General features: G+C 37.9%; 1 protein-coding gene across 11 annotated transcripts in view; it reads right to left on the bottom strand.

The window, feature by feature from the left end:
* Window positions 1-271: 271 nt before the first annotated feature.
* gab1 (GRB2-associated binding protein 1) overlaps window positions 272-16,840 on the bottom strand; it is a 76,989-nt gene continuing 60,420 nt past the window's right edge. For 6 of the 11 annotated variants that reach the window (XM_061679174.1, XM_061679170.1, XM_061679176.1 and 3 more), the window contains 7 exons: window positions 16,137-16,437; window positions 12,558-12,650; window positions 10,713-10,806; window positions 9,146-9,275; window positions 5,447-5,575; window positions 4,273-4,427; window positions 272-2,944 (listed from right to left, as the gene is read on the bottom strand). In XM_061679174.1, the coding sequence (XP_061535158.1) occupies window positions 2,920-2,944; window positions 4,273-4,427; window positions 5,447-5,575; window positions 9,146-9,275; window positions 10,713-10,806; window positions 12,558-12,650; window positions 16,137-16,437 (927 nt within the window). In that variant the 3' untranslated portion in view covers window positions 272-2,919. Of the gene's footprint in view, window positions 2,945-3,281; window positions 4,428-5,446; window positions 5,576-9,145; window positions 9,276-10,712; window positions 10,807-12,557; window positions 12,651-16,136; window positions 16,438-16,840 lie in introns of those variants that run through there. The other 5 variants (XM_061679172.1, XM_061679169.1, XM_061679179.1 and 2 more) reach the window with 3 other exon arrangements.

The raw sequence follows: 16,840 nt of genomic DNA, 5'->3' as shown, positions 1-16,840 counted from the left end.
CCTTCTGGTCTTCATCAGGAGACGTGCTGCTTAGTTCTGTAGTAATTGTAGGGCTAATAATGTTCGTTTGGGAAGATCAGAAAGCAGGGCATTACAACATTCAATCCGACTGGAAATAAAAGCATGCATTAGCGTCTCCGTGTTTGCCCTCCAGAGAATGGGGTTGACTCTGGCTATATTCTTTAAATGATAAAACACTGTGCTTTTGTTATGTTTTTGATGTGCAGAATAAAATTATGAACACCATACATGGATCTAGCATGTACACAATCGTGAACCCATGGTACATAACCACCTTCACAAGAGGCTCAAACTGACATGACATCGCACATGGGCAACCAAATAGGCATCATACTTAACACTTTGTGTAAAATGTGAGTAAGCTCACTTTTCGGCATTACACTGCATGATAATGTTCGCGAATGCCGGCATATTGTAATGTCAAAGTAGACAACACATGCCATTGGGAGCTGCATTGCAAGAGAGGCAAAACTAAACTTTCACGTTTCACTTTGTCTGTGCACATGGTGCAATCAATGACAGGAAACAAAACATCTCAAAGGTATACGAATAAACACTATTAATGTATTAAACCAAACAACAACACAGAATTTCACAAGATGGCACCAATATATTACCTGTAATGCAGCTAATGAGTTTTTTTTTAGCATATAAAAGAGGATAGTTAAAAAAAGCTAATATTTTCATGTAGAGAGAAACCCTGTTGCATCGTATACGTTCCAGATCCACCGTCAAGAGTTGAATATTCTCTCATTTTCATCCATGTTTATCATTGCAAAACTCCGATTTACACATGACGGAAGACATTAACGCCACCTGCAGGACATGGGCGTTCTGCTTTAGCACTTTGCAATCTCACAGAAATATGTTTGCACATTTTGGGGTTCTTCAGCTTTTAAAAACAACACTATTTCTACCGCCCTTTTGCTTTTCAATGATCATATATTTTTGCTCAATTCCACTTACTTTCTGCCATTATTTAAATGTCATCACATCACAGCGGATGGCATGAGGCTGCATTATTATATGGTACAGTCTAGCATTAAATTATAATGAGCCCATCAGATATTACTAGGCTACAGTGGAGCCCTTAGATGACACAGCAAAATGCTGACTTAATACATGAAGAAGACTATAGGAGCATATCATATAAATACAGGCAATACTTGGTTATAGTAGGATTTACATTACAACCTGGAGACGGGGCATAATTCCAAGAGTGGCAACAACATAGAAGCAAGTAGCACTGTTCAAAAAAGGGATGTTCAATTCTTCAAACTACAGCTTCATCTAGTGGTCATTTCAGGTAAGACAGGCACAGAATAGCTGCAAAAAAAGACATGACTTTAAAGTGGAAAATATGCATTAAATGTATCACTGGTGGTTAGCACATCTGCCTCACAGTTCTTGGAACCGGGGTTCAATTCCCGGCCCCACCTGTGTGGAGTTTGCTTGTTCTCTCCGTGCCTGACGTGGGTTTTCTACGGGCACTCCGGTTTCCTCCCACATCCCAAAAACATGTGGTAGGTTGATTGAATGCTCTAAATTGCCCCTAAGTGCGAATGCGAGTGTGAATAGTTGTTTGTTTATATGTGCCCTGCGATTGGCTGGCGACCAAGTTCAGGGTGTACCCCGCCTCTTGCCTGAAGATGGCCGGGATAGGCTCCGGCACGCCCGCGATCCTAGTGAGAAGCGGTATGGAAAATGGATGGATTGATGGATGGATGGATGGATTACTATTAGTAGTCCCTGAAAAAAGTAACTCCCTATTTTTAAGTACTTGTAATTTATTTCTGAACTATAATTCTTACAAGAAATGAACACAAGAAGAAAGTGTATTGCATGGAGTTTTATTTAAAATTCGATATTGGCGCTAGCATTAGCCACCAGTTTCTCAAGCCACCTGGGAACCGCATTAACTGATTTCACAAGGAACTCTTGTGGGATGGAAGACATAACTTGTCGTATTCACCCTTCAAGTTCTTCCAAATTCGTTGGTTTGGTAGAATAGACTTGCTCCTTTAACCAACCCCACAGAAAAAAGTCCCACGGTGCTAAGTCAGGACTTCTGGCTGGCCACTCATACGGACCACGACGACCCATCCATCTCCCAGGGAAGTGGGCATTCAGCCATTCACGAACAACAATAGCATAATGTGAAGGAGCGCCATCTTGCATGAAAATAAAATCTTCAAATATCTCCCAAGTGCTGATAACTGGCCAGATTTCATCTTTCAGCATGGTGAGGTACGTTTCGGCATTCATGGTATCCCAAAGGATGAAGGGACCCACAATCCTGTCGGACGTCATTCCACACCATTGGGCCAATTCTGCATTTTTTCTGAGGTAATACGAGTATCTTCTCCAGTCCGGTAGTGGCAGTTGTGACGGTTCACAAACCCACTGATGTGGAATACCGCCTCATCACTCCAGAGGATATTTTTAAAGAGATCAGACCAATCTTCATACCAAGCCATCATCGCCTCCCCACACTCCAATACGAATGTCGCGGTCTGCTTGACAGCAGTGCGGCTTCCAAGCACGCCGTTTAAGCTCCTTTTTGAGCACAGTTCGCACACAGTGAAAGGAAAGTCCACTTTCCCTTGCTGCTTGTCAAATTGACTTTTTCTGGCTATGCGTAAACATCTCTTGAACAACATGCACTACCTCTGGGTCACTGGAATTGGAAGGGCGACCTCTTCGAGTATCAGCCACAGATCCTGTAGCGATGAGTTTTGCATGACAATTCTTGATCGTCTTGGCGTCAACTTGAGTAGGTCTTCCTTTAATGGTCCTCCGCCATCTTTGCACTTGAACAACAGATCTCCAAACTTCATAACGTGCCGCTAGCTGGGCACGTTCCTGTGGGTAAGATGTCCAGCCATTTTTGCAGGGCTTTCAAATTTTAAACAAAATAATCGATCTGAAAAGAAAACAAGAACATAGATTTAATTCCCATACATCATGGAACATACACAAAAAAAATTTAGAAAAATATTACAACATATGAATAAATTAGTATTTTAAAATAGGGAGTTACTTTTCAATCATATATTATTAGTGTTCGCGTCAATTTTAACCTATTGTATGTAACAAAAAAAAAATATTAAAAAAATAAAATAAAATTGAAAATACAACCATTTTGTGGAACTGTCGACAAAGTAAGATGGCTGTCAGTATCATAGTCAGTGGTCAAACTTGAGGGGTGTAATAGCCCCCCAAAGACTGAAAAGTACATGTGATACACAAAAGAACACACATACTTGAGATTGGATTTTATTTAGTCCACTTGGAAATGCGTACATTTTTCTCGCAAGATTAAAAAAAAAAAAAAAAAAAAAAGGCGTCATTCACTTGGCAGTCCATTATCACAAAGAAACTGCTGGGGAGGTCCAAAAGTCCAACGAAGGTGACTTTTTTGTTTTTTTTTTGTTTTTTAGTAGGCACGTTTTAAAAAAAGATACACGTTAAATCTAATCAATGGCAAAAAATATGTACAGCTATGACAGCACACGCATGGGATGTTTCACAGGTTAGTAAGGCCATTTTGTGTTCCTGTTACTGACAATATTATAATCAGTTTGAAGTATATCGAAGAGGGGTCGGAAATGAGGCGAAAGGTTCAGAAAAATTCGACGTCAAGAGAATACGGTGTTAAAATAAATTAGTGACGACTTTTACAGTTCATTAGGACGCGTACCTGATTTCGACGCTTGGAACTTTTTTCATAACTTTCGCATAACTTATAGAAAAAGTGGCGGGGTTGTTGAAAATGCTCACAGTTAATGTCTCCGATAATCACCATAATCAACAACAACGGTATGTCGTCACCATACCAGCAGGATTCTACCCTGCAGAATCTGCGCACCTTCGGAGTCGAACATGCTAAATATTCCATACGAATAAAAAGGACACTTTATATACATAACACTTTTTGTACAGTCGTCCGCCACGTTGACGGATTCGAACCACAAGCGAAACTCAAACTGAAGCCCTTGTTGACACATACGAGTTCCGTCTTTTTTCCGATCACTTTCCCGCCGCCGTTTGCAACTAGCATCCTTCAACCAGTGGTGATAGAAAACCCTGCTAGTAAAAGTGTTGACGAATGATCGCGGTTGGTCCGGTCGCTCTGCCGACTTCCGCAGAATCCCGCCGGCAGTGCAAAAAGCTAGAAGATGGCGGAGTGGCTACGGAAATGCCGCGAAGGACGAGGGTTTCGGGCGCGAAAAACGACAAAAATTAGGTCACTTGGCTCCTTTGGATGTCGTGTCCGTCTCTGTGGATTGGCGGCCGTCGTTCCAGGCCTCACGGGTGCTCTTAAGGGCTTGCGTCCGTTGCTGGTCCACCACCACGTAGTCCACACGCTCATCCGACGCTGCCATGCCAGAACCATTGCTCTTCATCTTCAAAACAGGAATGCAGTGGGGAGAAAAAATGGGGACAAATGTAGAGACAAACTTCAGGGGGGAAAAAACTGAACACCAGTCAAACAGGGTACACGCATACCAACAATCAGTGACTTCAGCCCATTGTTGAGGTGACATTTGAAGAGAATCATTTCCAGAAATCAGGGTGTAACTTGCAATACAATACACATACAGGTACATCGCAATAAAATAGTGTCAAAAGCTTACTTGAGAAGTAGTTCAATTAACAAAGTCAAACTCCTATACAGTACACACATTCAGCATGACATATTACATTATTTTTTTAAATAAGCATAACTTACACCAAGTTAATAAACAGCAAACGACAACCAAACATTCACCATCTCGAGAAACAACGTTTCGCAACAAACAATCAAGAAACAATGGAAATTATTTTAATGTAGAAATTAGATAGGGATTTGCCCTCTAAAAAGTATTTTCCAAAGTCTTTAATGAATCTATGTATGTGTACGAAAATAAACTGACTTTTCTACCATAGTATAATTTATTGAGATGTACCCATCTCCAGTATCTCACATAAGTGAGTACGTCCCTCACCTTATTTTAAATATTTTATTATATCTTTTCATGGGAAAACGGTGAAAAAGAAAATCACACAGCCTTTAATGTCTAAACCACTGGCAGCAAAACTGAGAACCCCCCCTACATAAAAATGTTACCCACTTGGCAGTCCATTATTTAAAAAACATTAAGAGGTGTACTCTCTTTTATGATATACTGTACAATTATACTATAAACGGTGTTTTTGTGATTTTTCTTTGCATCAACATTATCTCCTCCTCTACAGTTTGTTGTCAAAAAAGTTACTGCTCTCCGTAATCGGGTAAAATGTACGTTCAGTACAGCACCTTCTGCTTGTGAATTAAATGCTAAACATTTATTCCAACACAATGGACACATGGGAAGACTGAAGGTATTATTGTGTACACCCTTTAAGACATACATGAGGCGAGCATCAATGGACGTCAGCCTACCTTCCGAGGTGGAGTGGACTTGCCGGAGTCCAGGTCCAAATCCAAGTACTCCACCTGCTTGTCTCCCTTGGGCTTCACCATGGGGCTACTCCCGCCGTCCACAGTCATCGGTGCGCTCAGCTTTGTGCTCTACAGTCGCAGTCACAACAAAACGTCGTCTCATTGACAGAAGAAGAAAAACTCAGCGACACTGATAGAAAACTCACTCTTGTGTTGTCACAATATAATCCAAAAATTCACTTTGGATGACAAATGTGAGCATGAAAACTAAATATATAAATTACTGCTACTACTGAATTGTAGTGGAATAGTACAGTGGAACCTGTGAAGCTGAACAGTTTGGAATTACATTCCAGTGATGTACACAGGAAGTTAAATGGCATTTAGGTTTTAGGGTTTACTATAAACAGTGTGAAACGTATTTTTTCACTTGCATGACAGATAAGAATGCAACTATTTTACCAAATACTACTTTACGAAAAAAAAATCTCTTATAATCGCAACAGTTTGATGCAGGAATTAATAAAATTTCCATAATTTTCTAATGGGAAAAGTTCTTTTTGATCACTGATTAATGGTGTTAAACTTATTTTTACACTTATATAACACTTAAGAATGCAAAAATGTTACTTTAGGAAATTGTTTGTATAACTAATACATTTTTTACGGTGGAGAAAGTTTGACCAAGTAACAGATTATTTCAATTTCCACTGGAGAAAATTCTATTATATACCAAAATAAAAGGGTTTAACCTATTTTTGCACTTGTATGACAGTTAAGAAAGCAAAAATATTTTTAAAAAATTGCTTGAATAGTAACCAGTAATAACTGTTTTATGATGCCGATAGATTGGCCCAGGAACAGATTAATTCCATGTCCATGATTTTCAAGGCAACACTTCTATTCGATTTTCAAATTACAATGTTTAAGATATCGTTACATGCATAATAGTTAACAATGCAAAAAAAAATGTCAAAAAAAAAATCCTGTATAGTTAATTAAGGTTTTATGATGATGAAAGTTTTACCCAGAAACAGATTAATTACAGTTACGTGATAATCTATGGGGAAATTCTATTAAATTGCCAAAAACAGTTTTTAACCTATTTTTGCACTTGTATACTTAAGAATGTTTAAAAATTGCCTGTATAGTTACATTTTATGATGGTGGCAGTTTGACACAGAAACTCATTAATTCTGCTTCTATGGGGGAAAATTCTATTACATTACCTAATAAAAGTATCTAACCTATTTTACACTTGAGTGATGAATGTGAAAAAACTAAAAATTTTACTTTTACAGTTAATACAGGTTTCATGATGGCGATAGTTCCACCCAGGAACGGACTAATTCCATTTCCATGATACCAATGTTCAAAATTATTTTCTGTTATGGATTAAAAAAAACTTCTTTTTTTTTTAACACTTGCATACCATCTAGGAAAGTGAAATTCTAACTTTAAGAAGATGCTTGGATAGTTAATAAAGGTTTTGGGATGGTGAAAGTTTGACCCAAGAATTGATTAATTCCACTTTGTATGGGGATTTTTTTTTTTTTTTTTTTGTCTTTCTTCTAAATCAAACAGATGACGTTCAACCTTGGTTGTTCCACTGTAATTAAAAGCAGATAAATGGTGAAATGTGATTTGCAATGGAGATAAATTTAGATTTTTGTCCTTTGCAGTTCAACAATTACAATGACTATTGGGCCATTGTGACAACACTTGACTTCTTCGGACCTTGATAGCTGGTTAATTTGTAAACTACATGTACGGTGGAGTCATTAGAACTAGGATGGTGAGATACTAATCAACATTCGTGCATCTAAAACCTCTAATCACATAAAAAGAAGAAAAAATTCAACAGACACCCTAATGGTGGCTCTGACATGTTCCAACGTGGCAACCCTGCTCACCTCCTCTACGGTGTCAAGTTCCTCCACCTCCCTCTTTACGGGGGTGATGGGGACCGTGCAGTAGAAGGACTCCTCTCTACACAAGAAAGCGGGAGGAAGGAGCGGCGAAGGAAAGAGGAGATGAGCAGGTAAAAAAATGGTAAAGAAATGAAGAACTTGAGGGATTACGGCGCAGGAAGGAAGGCGGTGAGTGGCTGGAAAAGGCGAACAAAAGGGTTAAAACAGGAATGGAATGTCTACTTAAACGTTCACTGATGCGTTAAAAGACATTCAATCAAGGGACAAAAGTTTAACAGAAAAAAAACAACAAAGATTTCTTTCAAGAACTGAAAACCTGAAAAGCAGAAGAACAGAAATGGACTAAAAAGGAAAGTGGAACAACAGCAGGAAGGAAAACAGAGGAGTCCGTCTGGAGCAGCCAGTCATTTGTCCACCACACTGTGTTGTTTGGCTTTGGGAGATGAGCAGGGACTCTAAAATTGGGATACTGTCTATGCTATGCTGTATAATAGGAAATATCTATCAAGCAATAACCGAACAAAGCCTTCAATTTGAATGGCCATTTTAAGTTAGGTCCTGTAAATAAGCGTATGGATATTTTTTATATGGACTTCTATTTGTATTTTGTATTGTATTTACAATATTAATTGTATATTAAAAAATATTTATACAGAGGTACTTCCAAGGTCCAATGAACAAATTAAAGCTAATAATTTGGAGACAAATATCTGGGTAAAATATGCCTTACATATTGTAAATATTTTTAACTGGCATAAAACATGACATGAACAAATCCTGAGCCCCACCTTGACTTTTGTGTTTTTGTGAAAAAAAAAAAAGGACTTTTGATCAGTAAAGACGTAAACGGCTAGATTAGCGTCTCGTCCTAGCAGTCGACTGGCTAGCTCCCACGTGCTTTTTACTTGTGATCAAAAGGTCGTGTTTTGTTTGTCGCTCCTTGTAGCTTTTTGTGAACGAAAGAGATTGATTCAGATCTCCTGCGACTCGTGTCATATATTCGAGTCAATTCTGTTTGAAAAGGAGCGCCGAGTGAGTAAAGATGTATACTGCAAGGATAGACATTGACCAGCTTTTTGTGAACAGGACTTTGATTTGGATATACTGCAACTGCTGATGTGCGTTTCGTTTGTGCCATTTGACAAGAAGGAGCACTGAGTAAAGATGTAATTGATGTTTAGTGCCAGTTATTGGTTTTATTTTGGCAAATGTTGTTCAACAGGCTTGATAAAACTCATAAAGGACTGATTTGGATCACCAGTACCTGGTGTCCTACATTTGAGTACATCCGTTTGGCAAGAATGGAAACAGAGTAGAGATGGAGATGCTAAATTACCTTCTTGCGCCATCAGTTTGTGCTTTTAAGTAAAGATGTCAACTGTTAGGTTAGTTCATCATGCGAGCCGCCATTCGCTTCCCACCTGTTCTAAAGAGGTGTTATAGTGCGTGTGTTGTTTTAACATACAGTATTACATTATACTGACATTTATTACCCTTCCTCGCCAGTGTCTAAAGAGTATTTTATTGATGTTAACGTAGCATTATTAAACTGGTTAACTTCTTTTACAGATGTACGACAATTAAGTTAAAATTTTACTCAAAACAGTTCCTGTGCAGTTAATAAAGGTAATTGACGAATTATACATACAAATTGGAAGTACCACAGTATAGGAACAACCCACAAAGATCACATTTTAAGCCTCAATAAGAGTACAGCATCTTATATACAGTATGTAGGCAGTTGTTAGGATAGTTGTGTGTTACATACTGGTTCATCTGACTGGTTCTTCATATTAGAGAGCATGGCTACATAATTCTCATCACTGTCCTCGGAGTCAGTGCTGGAGGCGGTGCTATGCACTGATGGGGGCCGGGCGGGCATGGGGAACCTAGAGAGACTGAGCAGCATTCAATGTTTACACACACACATGCACGTCCAAGAAAACACACACCCTCTATGGTGAACACAAAAACATGAGACCACAAGAGCCCCTGCGACATTCGACACAGAAATAGAGCTCAGCACTGAGTGTTACATAAGCGACGGGGGATCTCAAAGCTGCTGGGATGAGCCGTGCTGTGGTCACCAACTACATTAATGCATGAAAGGTTAGTGTCTACTTTAGTGTCATCTACCCCTTGAAAAGGGTGTGTTCACACTCACTGTCTTTTCCCTGCACAAAGCAACCAAAAACTCAAAAGAGGAAGAACGTGTCCAACTGTCATACTTTAATTTATCAAGACAAAACCATTCAGCGATGCCGTATTGCCTCAAATAGTGGCCAGACGTTTTTATTTGTCCAACTGCAGAGAGTATCAGCGTTTATTAGGTCCTTATTTTAAAAGTGCAGTTTTTAAATAATATATATTTATTTTTTTTAAAATAATGTATTGTGTACAGTGGGTACGGACAGTATTCAGACCCCCTTAAATCTTTCACTATTTTTTATATTGCAGCCATTGAAGTTAATTTCTTTCCACATTAATGTATACACAGCACCCATAGTGACAGAAAAAAAACAGATTTACGAAAAAAGAAAAACTGAAATATCACACAGCCATAAGTATTCAGACCCTTTGCTCAGTATTTAGAAGCACCCTTTTGAGCTAATACAGCCATGAGTCTTTTTGGTTATGATGCAACAAGTTTTTCACACCTGGATTTGGGGATTCTTTGCCATTCCTCCTTGCAGATGCCTCTCCAGTTATGTCATGTTGGATGGTGAACGTTGGTGGACAGCCATTTTCAGGTCTTTCCAGAGATGCTCAATTGGCTTTAAGTCAGGGCTCTGGCTGGGCCATTCAAAAACAGTCACTGAGGTTTTCTGAACTCACACTGAGTGTGCTTAGGGTAATTTTTTTAAGGACGATCAGAAGAAAGCACCCGAGTTAAATATATGAGTGTCACAGCAAAGGGTCTGAATACTTATAGCTGGGTGATATTTCAGTTTTTCTTTTTTAATAAATCAGCAAACGTTTCAAAAATTTAAAAGAATTGTCAATATGGGGTGCTGTGTGTACATTAAGGAAAAAAATTAACAAATGATTTTAACAATGGCTGCAATATAACAAAGAGTGAAAACTTTACAGGGGTCTGAAAACTTTCCGTACCCACTTTATATTTATTATTTTTTAATAATTATGTTATATAATTACAATTATATAAGCTGTATAGAGAGGCATTTATTAAAGAGAAGGGGTTTTATTCATTATGTAATTTATTTGAGGAATTACGAAATATGATATTTTCTTCAACTGTCTGAACACACCCTTGGTTTTTGTCACCATTATTTAAATGTTTTTTTTTTTTTTTTAAAAGATCATTCCACACTTACTCCCGTGCGAAGGAGCGAGTGACGGGCGAGCGGACCGGCGTGCAGGGCTCCTCCCATTCGGGCACGGGTTTGATCTCCAGTGGCGCGGGTTTTCCTGAAACAATGCACAACATGGTCACTCACACAACATGATGGGCAACTTAGTTTTAATATAATACTTCATCTTTTTATGATATGAAGAACAACAAGGTAGCATTAGTGGGTTAATGGTGGTAATTATTTTAAACAAACAAAATGTCATGTATACAAGCATGTATGTTATGTGACTCACTATTACTGTATGTCATCTCTTTTTTTACTCAGTACTTATGATTTTTCCACAAATATTCCCGAGTGTCTATTTGGAGGAGGTGTTTATTATTTCATTTAAATTTTTAGTCAGTTGGTACTACCGTTTTGGCAAAGGGACTTATTTGAGGGAAAAAATCGGTTGGTTAGCAACAGTTCAAAGTTCAAACGGCGTGGACCAGCCATATTTCAGCAATTTGAAGAAATACATTACACTAATCCCATTTTAATTGCAGGGGTTATGTCCCCCCCCCCCCACCCCGATAGACAAAATCTGCAACATAACGAACATATATTAATTTTATCATTAAGATACAGTTTAAAGCACAGTGCCAATACAAAATATGCATGTGAGGTGCAGGTATTAGAGTGACTGAAATAAGTATTTAACACGTCACCATTTTTCTCAAATATATTTCCAAAGGTGCTATTGACATGACAATTTCACCAGATGTTGGGAACAACCCAAGTAATCCATAAATACAAAAGTAGAACAAATAAGAAATTAAGTTGTTTGTAATAATATGAAATGACACAGGGAAAAGGTATTGAACACTCCAACTGGTATTTATTTAATATTTTGTACAAAAGCCTGGTGTGATTTTGGCCCATTACATGTTTAAACCTGCCATCTGGTAAAATTTTCAAGTCAGTAGCACCTTTGCAAGTGTATTTAGTGAGAAAAATTGTGATTTGTTAAATACTTATTTCAGCCGCTGTATATATTTGTCCACTTGGCGTCACCATTCTCATGTTCTACAGTACTGCAGTGTCTCTGACTATCTGTGACTGAATGAGTGTGACTTTAAAAGGCAGGGTCTGGCCTGTTGAGTGACGTGGGCGTCGGCGAATAAGAGTGTAGAGTTGGCTGGCTATTAAATGGCTAACACATTAGCCACTCTGCGTGTTGAGGGACTCAGAGTCAGTTGTGGCTGTCGGCAGCATGTGTACGAAGGTGGTTGAATTTATTTTTTGAATATTCTTTCATATAAAAATATTGCCTTGCCACCACATCTGGTGAGATCTTGGTGCCAATGCCAAGCCTATGTTGAACTGAGAGAAGCAACTTCATTAAGTCAGGCCATAGCCCCGTCTAATAGGCCGCCATCTTGTGGCATCTATTCTGCAATATCAAACCTTTTTGGGTGCGCGTCAATTACTCGTGGATTTTTGCTATTCACAGCAGGGCTCAGTTCCTATCCCCCGTGAACTGGGGGAAGGAGGGGTTCACTGTATTTGTGAAGAGTGCATAGTGTATGGTTGAGTGCAGAAACCAACAAAATTAGCAACCAGTAGGGAAAAGTGCTAATTAGTGATGATATTTAATACCAACGTGACTAAGTAAGCGTTAGGAGAGTTAGTGATGCCGATGTCAAATGTAACTCATTCACAAGAGAAAGACCGGATTAAGCCTATGGTTTCATTCATCATTGAGGCAAAGATTGTTGTACATTCATTTGTGACAGAGATGACCCAACCACCACTGTAAACATGCAGCAAAGTCAAGAGGAAGACAAGTCAAGAGGACTTTTATTGGGTTCAGTAAAGAGTACCTACCCTTGCGCCGTCCCCGTGGGAACTCTCCTACAGTTTGGGAGTCGGTTCGCTCTAAACCGACCCCCTTTGCTCTTATTACTTTAGGACTCTGACCTGATTGGTGAAAGAAGATATAATCATTTCAATTCACAGCATTGCCAAATTTCTTGCCATGCAAAGCCGCTCAACGCCCAAATCACACCCACCCCACTCCCGATGACATTCGCCATGACAACACAAGAGCCATGCTCCTCCTTGCCCCCCACCCAGAAAAACATTCCCCACACGGCTTCCCACACAAAGACTGACATCACAGCTGTGCAGCATGCATGACGAGCTGTGCGAAAGCACGGAGAGTCCTTGGAGGCGTGTTGCGGCAAGAGAAAAAATAAATAAATAAAGACGTGTTGTCGTTTGACACACACATGGCATTCACGCAAGGAAACCTACAATGTTTTTGATACTTCAAAAATCTAAATAAAATTGCCTAAATAGTTCAGCCAGGTTAAGCTATCAATTTTTCAGATGGGTTTGATCTGAATAAAAGGAAAGAACACTAAATAAAGTCACAATTTAACAAGAATAACATCTTGTGTTTATTATGAAGAAAAATGTCATAATTTCATGAGACTAAAGATGGATTAGATAAAAAATCTGAATACTATGAGAAAAGTAATCATTTCCCAATAGCAATATTCTATCTATTCTATCCCTAAAAAAGTATATTTTAAAGGATCAATTCGTAATAATTTTATACAATTGAACAAAGGCTAAATTTATTTACATTTAATTAAGTCAGAATTTAAAAAAATAAAACTTAAAAAAAAAAAAAATCTTAATTTTACAAAAATAACATCCAATATTATGTAAAATAAAAACTACTTTTACAAGTGTAATGTAATATTTTAAGAAAAAGTATTAATATGATACAATAGTTGTAATTTGAGGTGTAGATTCATGAGAATTAAGTAGCAATATTATATTTCAAAAGCCATAAGAATCAAGCCCTGATTTCAGAATTAAGTTATAATATGGCATGAAAAGTTAAAATTTTATAAGAATAAAGTCATATTTCAAGAAAAAACTGTCATAATTTTACTAGAATAAAGGAATATTGTTAAATGTAATTTGACAATAATAAAGTCAGAATACCTCAAGAGAAAAGTTGCAATATGAGAAAAGAGCACTAAGTTTGTTTAAAAAGCTGAAATTGTTTGAGAAAAAAGTAATATTGTAAGAATAAAAGTCAGAACTTTCCAAGAAAAACGTAACAATTCCGAGATTATTGAGAGAAAACAGGCATAATAGTATATTAAAATGCTGTAATTTTACAATAATAAATTGTAATATTACAAGAAAAGAGTTATATTATTACAATAGAAAATCTGCAATTTCACAAGAATGAAGACCTCACATTATGACCTTGTAATAAGGACACAAACAGAGCAGATTCACGCAGATGGAATTTGAAGCTGCCGATTACAGAAATGTCAGCACGTTTGTTGCGTCTTTGTTGAAGTCATTTCCCGGTTACGCTGCCATGATGTCACGTTGTTCATCCAAGATGTTTAAAATGAGTTAACAAGTTGCCAAAAGCATAACACTAGCCTCGACATCGGCTATCAAGACCGTGAGCTGCACTGTATTTGTTTACGGAGTTGACGCGTGAGTAGAGCGCACGGGAAGGTACCCTACCTGTCCCTTACATAATATGTTCCATGTTGGAACTCGTACTGTATGCTCGGTAGCCCCCTCCCCCCTAAATATCTGAATACATTCACCGTCACACCCCTAGAAATTGCGGTTCAAAGCTAGCTGAACTGATTTTCTTAAATCATATTTCTTCGTTGTAGTTTCTGGACTCAACATTCGGTTTCAATGCTCTCTCTGACCCCTCCATTACTCAGCGTTTGGCCCAGATGGTAATTCCCCCTCGCTAAGAGCTCCCGCATCAAAGCGCTCCATTCACACGCGGGAAACAAAGGGGATAGAGGGTGACCACTCCGAGTTCAGCCACCCCATGGCACAAGGGAAACAACCCCCCCACCCCAACCTTCCAAACTTCTAAAACAGTCTGCAGGGCCTCAGGCTCAGGAGCCCTTTGACAAGGAGCTCACTGTGCTTTGTTCTAAGAGGATGCAGCAAGCATCAAAATTAATTCAAGTCGTGCGATGAGATGCTAGTTAGTGGATTTGGTATTCACAACATTAAGAACTGACACTCAAGCAGAGCAGACACACGAATGGGTTAAGGCTACTGACACAGATGGCTCGTCCGCAGCATGGAATGTAAAGTTGACAAACACCAACTACACAAGCCCTCTGCAAACAGTCGACAGTGGTACCTTCAAGCTCCTGCAAACGCCGTTAAGGGGCTATATTATGGAAAATGTCCTTTTGTTTGTATAGAAACAGTTGGGTTTCCAAAGTGCCTATTCACCCATTAAGTGTGAAACTAAACAAATGACTAAATCTTTAGTTACCTACCAAAATGTTAAGCACAGCTTAATTTTACAAACATGGTAACTTAAGAATTTAAAAAAATAACAAAAATTCATGATTTTACAATGAGGAAAGTCAATGCAAGAAAAACTGTAACATTGAGAGAAAGTTCGTATTTTTAGGTGATAGAAAGCTGAAATTTTATGACAAAAATTGTCACTCAATAAAAAAGTAAGACCACAGTAAAATTTTACTTTTATGAGACAAAACAGTCAAAATTTATAATTTGAAGTCTTAATAGTGCAAGACAAATTGCAACATTACAAGATAAAAAACATTTTACGAGAAAGTTTTGAAATTTGAAAAACTTTCATTTTACAATACAAAATAAATGAGTAAACTTCTACTTCTACAGGACAAAAATGGTAATTTTACAATTAAAAACAATTTTAGAAAGGAAAATTTATTTTAATGCTAAAGTAAAAATATTACAGGAAAAAAGTCGCAATTTGCAATATTGGTTGTGAGCTGCACTAACGAGAAAAGTGTTGCAATAAGAAAACAATGAGAAAAAAAGGGTAATATTACAATTTATAAAATAAAAATTTTATGAGAACATTGTAATTTTAGAATAAAAGTCGCAATTTTACAAGAATAAAGTCGTAATATTGTCAAAACAATAATAAGAAAAAAGTGTTCATTTTTACAATTCGACAAGCATGTTACAAAACAAAAATGTAATTTTACGGGAACATTTTTTAATGATAGTCGAAAAATTTAAATGAAAAAGTATTATTGCAAGAAAAACATTAAGAGAAAAACATTTGCAATTTCACGAGTATAAAGTAGTAATTTCATGACACAAAATTGGTAATTTTACAATTAAAAAATGTTTTAGTATTTAGTTTATTTGACTAGACTAGGGTCAAAATGTGAGTGTGATTTTTTATTCAAGTTTTAAGTGTTTTATTGTTTCTAATGCCTTAATATTGACCTCTATTTGTATGATAACATAATTAAATTTTAAAATATTACATATAAAGTGCCTGTACAGTTAAAACTTTATGAGCTTGAAAGTCGAGCAAATTCAAGATGGGGATGCATTGGATCCTGGAGGTACCACTGTAGTGCCGTGACAAGCTCCAAGGCAAGTGCCCACCTTTGCGATCCGGTTTGAGGTTCCGGTCCACAGGCGGCGGCTGGCAGTCGCTGGGCATGGGCCTCCGCGGCGGAGTTTTGGGACTGGAACGGAAACCCATGTGGGCGGGAGGCGGCACTTGCTTGCCCAGCGAGGAGAACTCCATGGTGCTAGGCGTCATGGGCACGTAGTTGGTCTCGTGCACGGGCTCCGACAGGCTGCCCGAGTGGTGGTGGGACGGGGAATTGGCACTCATGGGGACGTAGTTCTGGTCCACCTCCTCGGTGGACTGGCTGCTCACGGGCAACATTCCTTTATTTTTCTATAAAAGACCAGTGATTTGCAATTACGAATATTTTAAAGTTGGTCTCTTCAAATTTATTATATAAAAAAAAAAAGCTTTTGTTTCTTTATGTTTATGTCAAACCTCCCAATTTTCCCAGAGATTCTAACATTACCGATGTCTAATTAGTCCGTCCCATTCCAAAATAACAAAACAAAAATCTGGTAATTTTTAAAAAGAGAATAAGATCTGGTTATCTTGGGTAACGAGTTATAATTTTACAAGAAAACGACAACGTGGTGCCAAAAAATGAATAAATATTACGAGAATTAAGTAGAAATATTATGTTAAAAAGTCAAACTTTTATAATAGTCTTGTTAGAAGAAAAATTAACTATGAGAGATTAAATTTGCAATTTACGAGAAGTTGTCATTTTATGAAG

This window comes from Phycodurus eques, chromosome 6 (assembly GCF_024500275.1).
Source record: "Phycodurus eques isolate BA_2022a chromosome 6, UOR_Pequ_1.1, whole genome shotgun sequence".
NCBI lineage: Eukaryota > Metazoa > Chordata > Actinopteri > Syngnathiformes > Syngnathidae > Phycodurus > Phycodurus eques.
The sequence above is the reverse complement of the archived record's forward strand: the minus strand, read 5'-3'. Positions and strand labels throughout refer to the sequence as shown.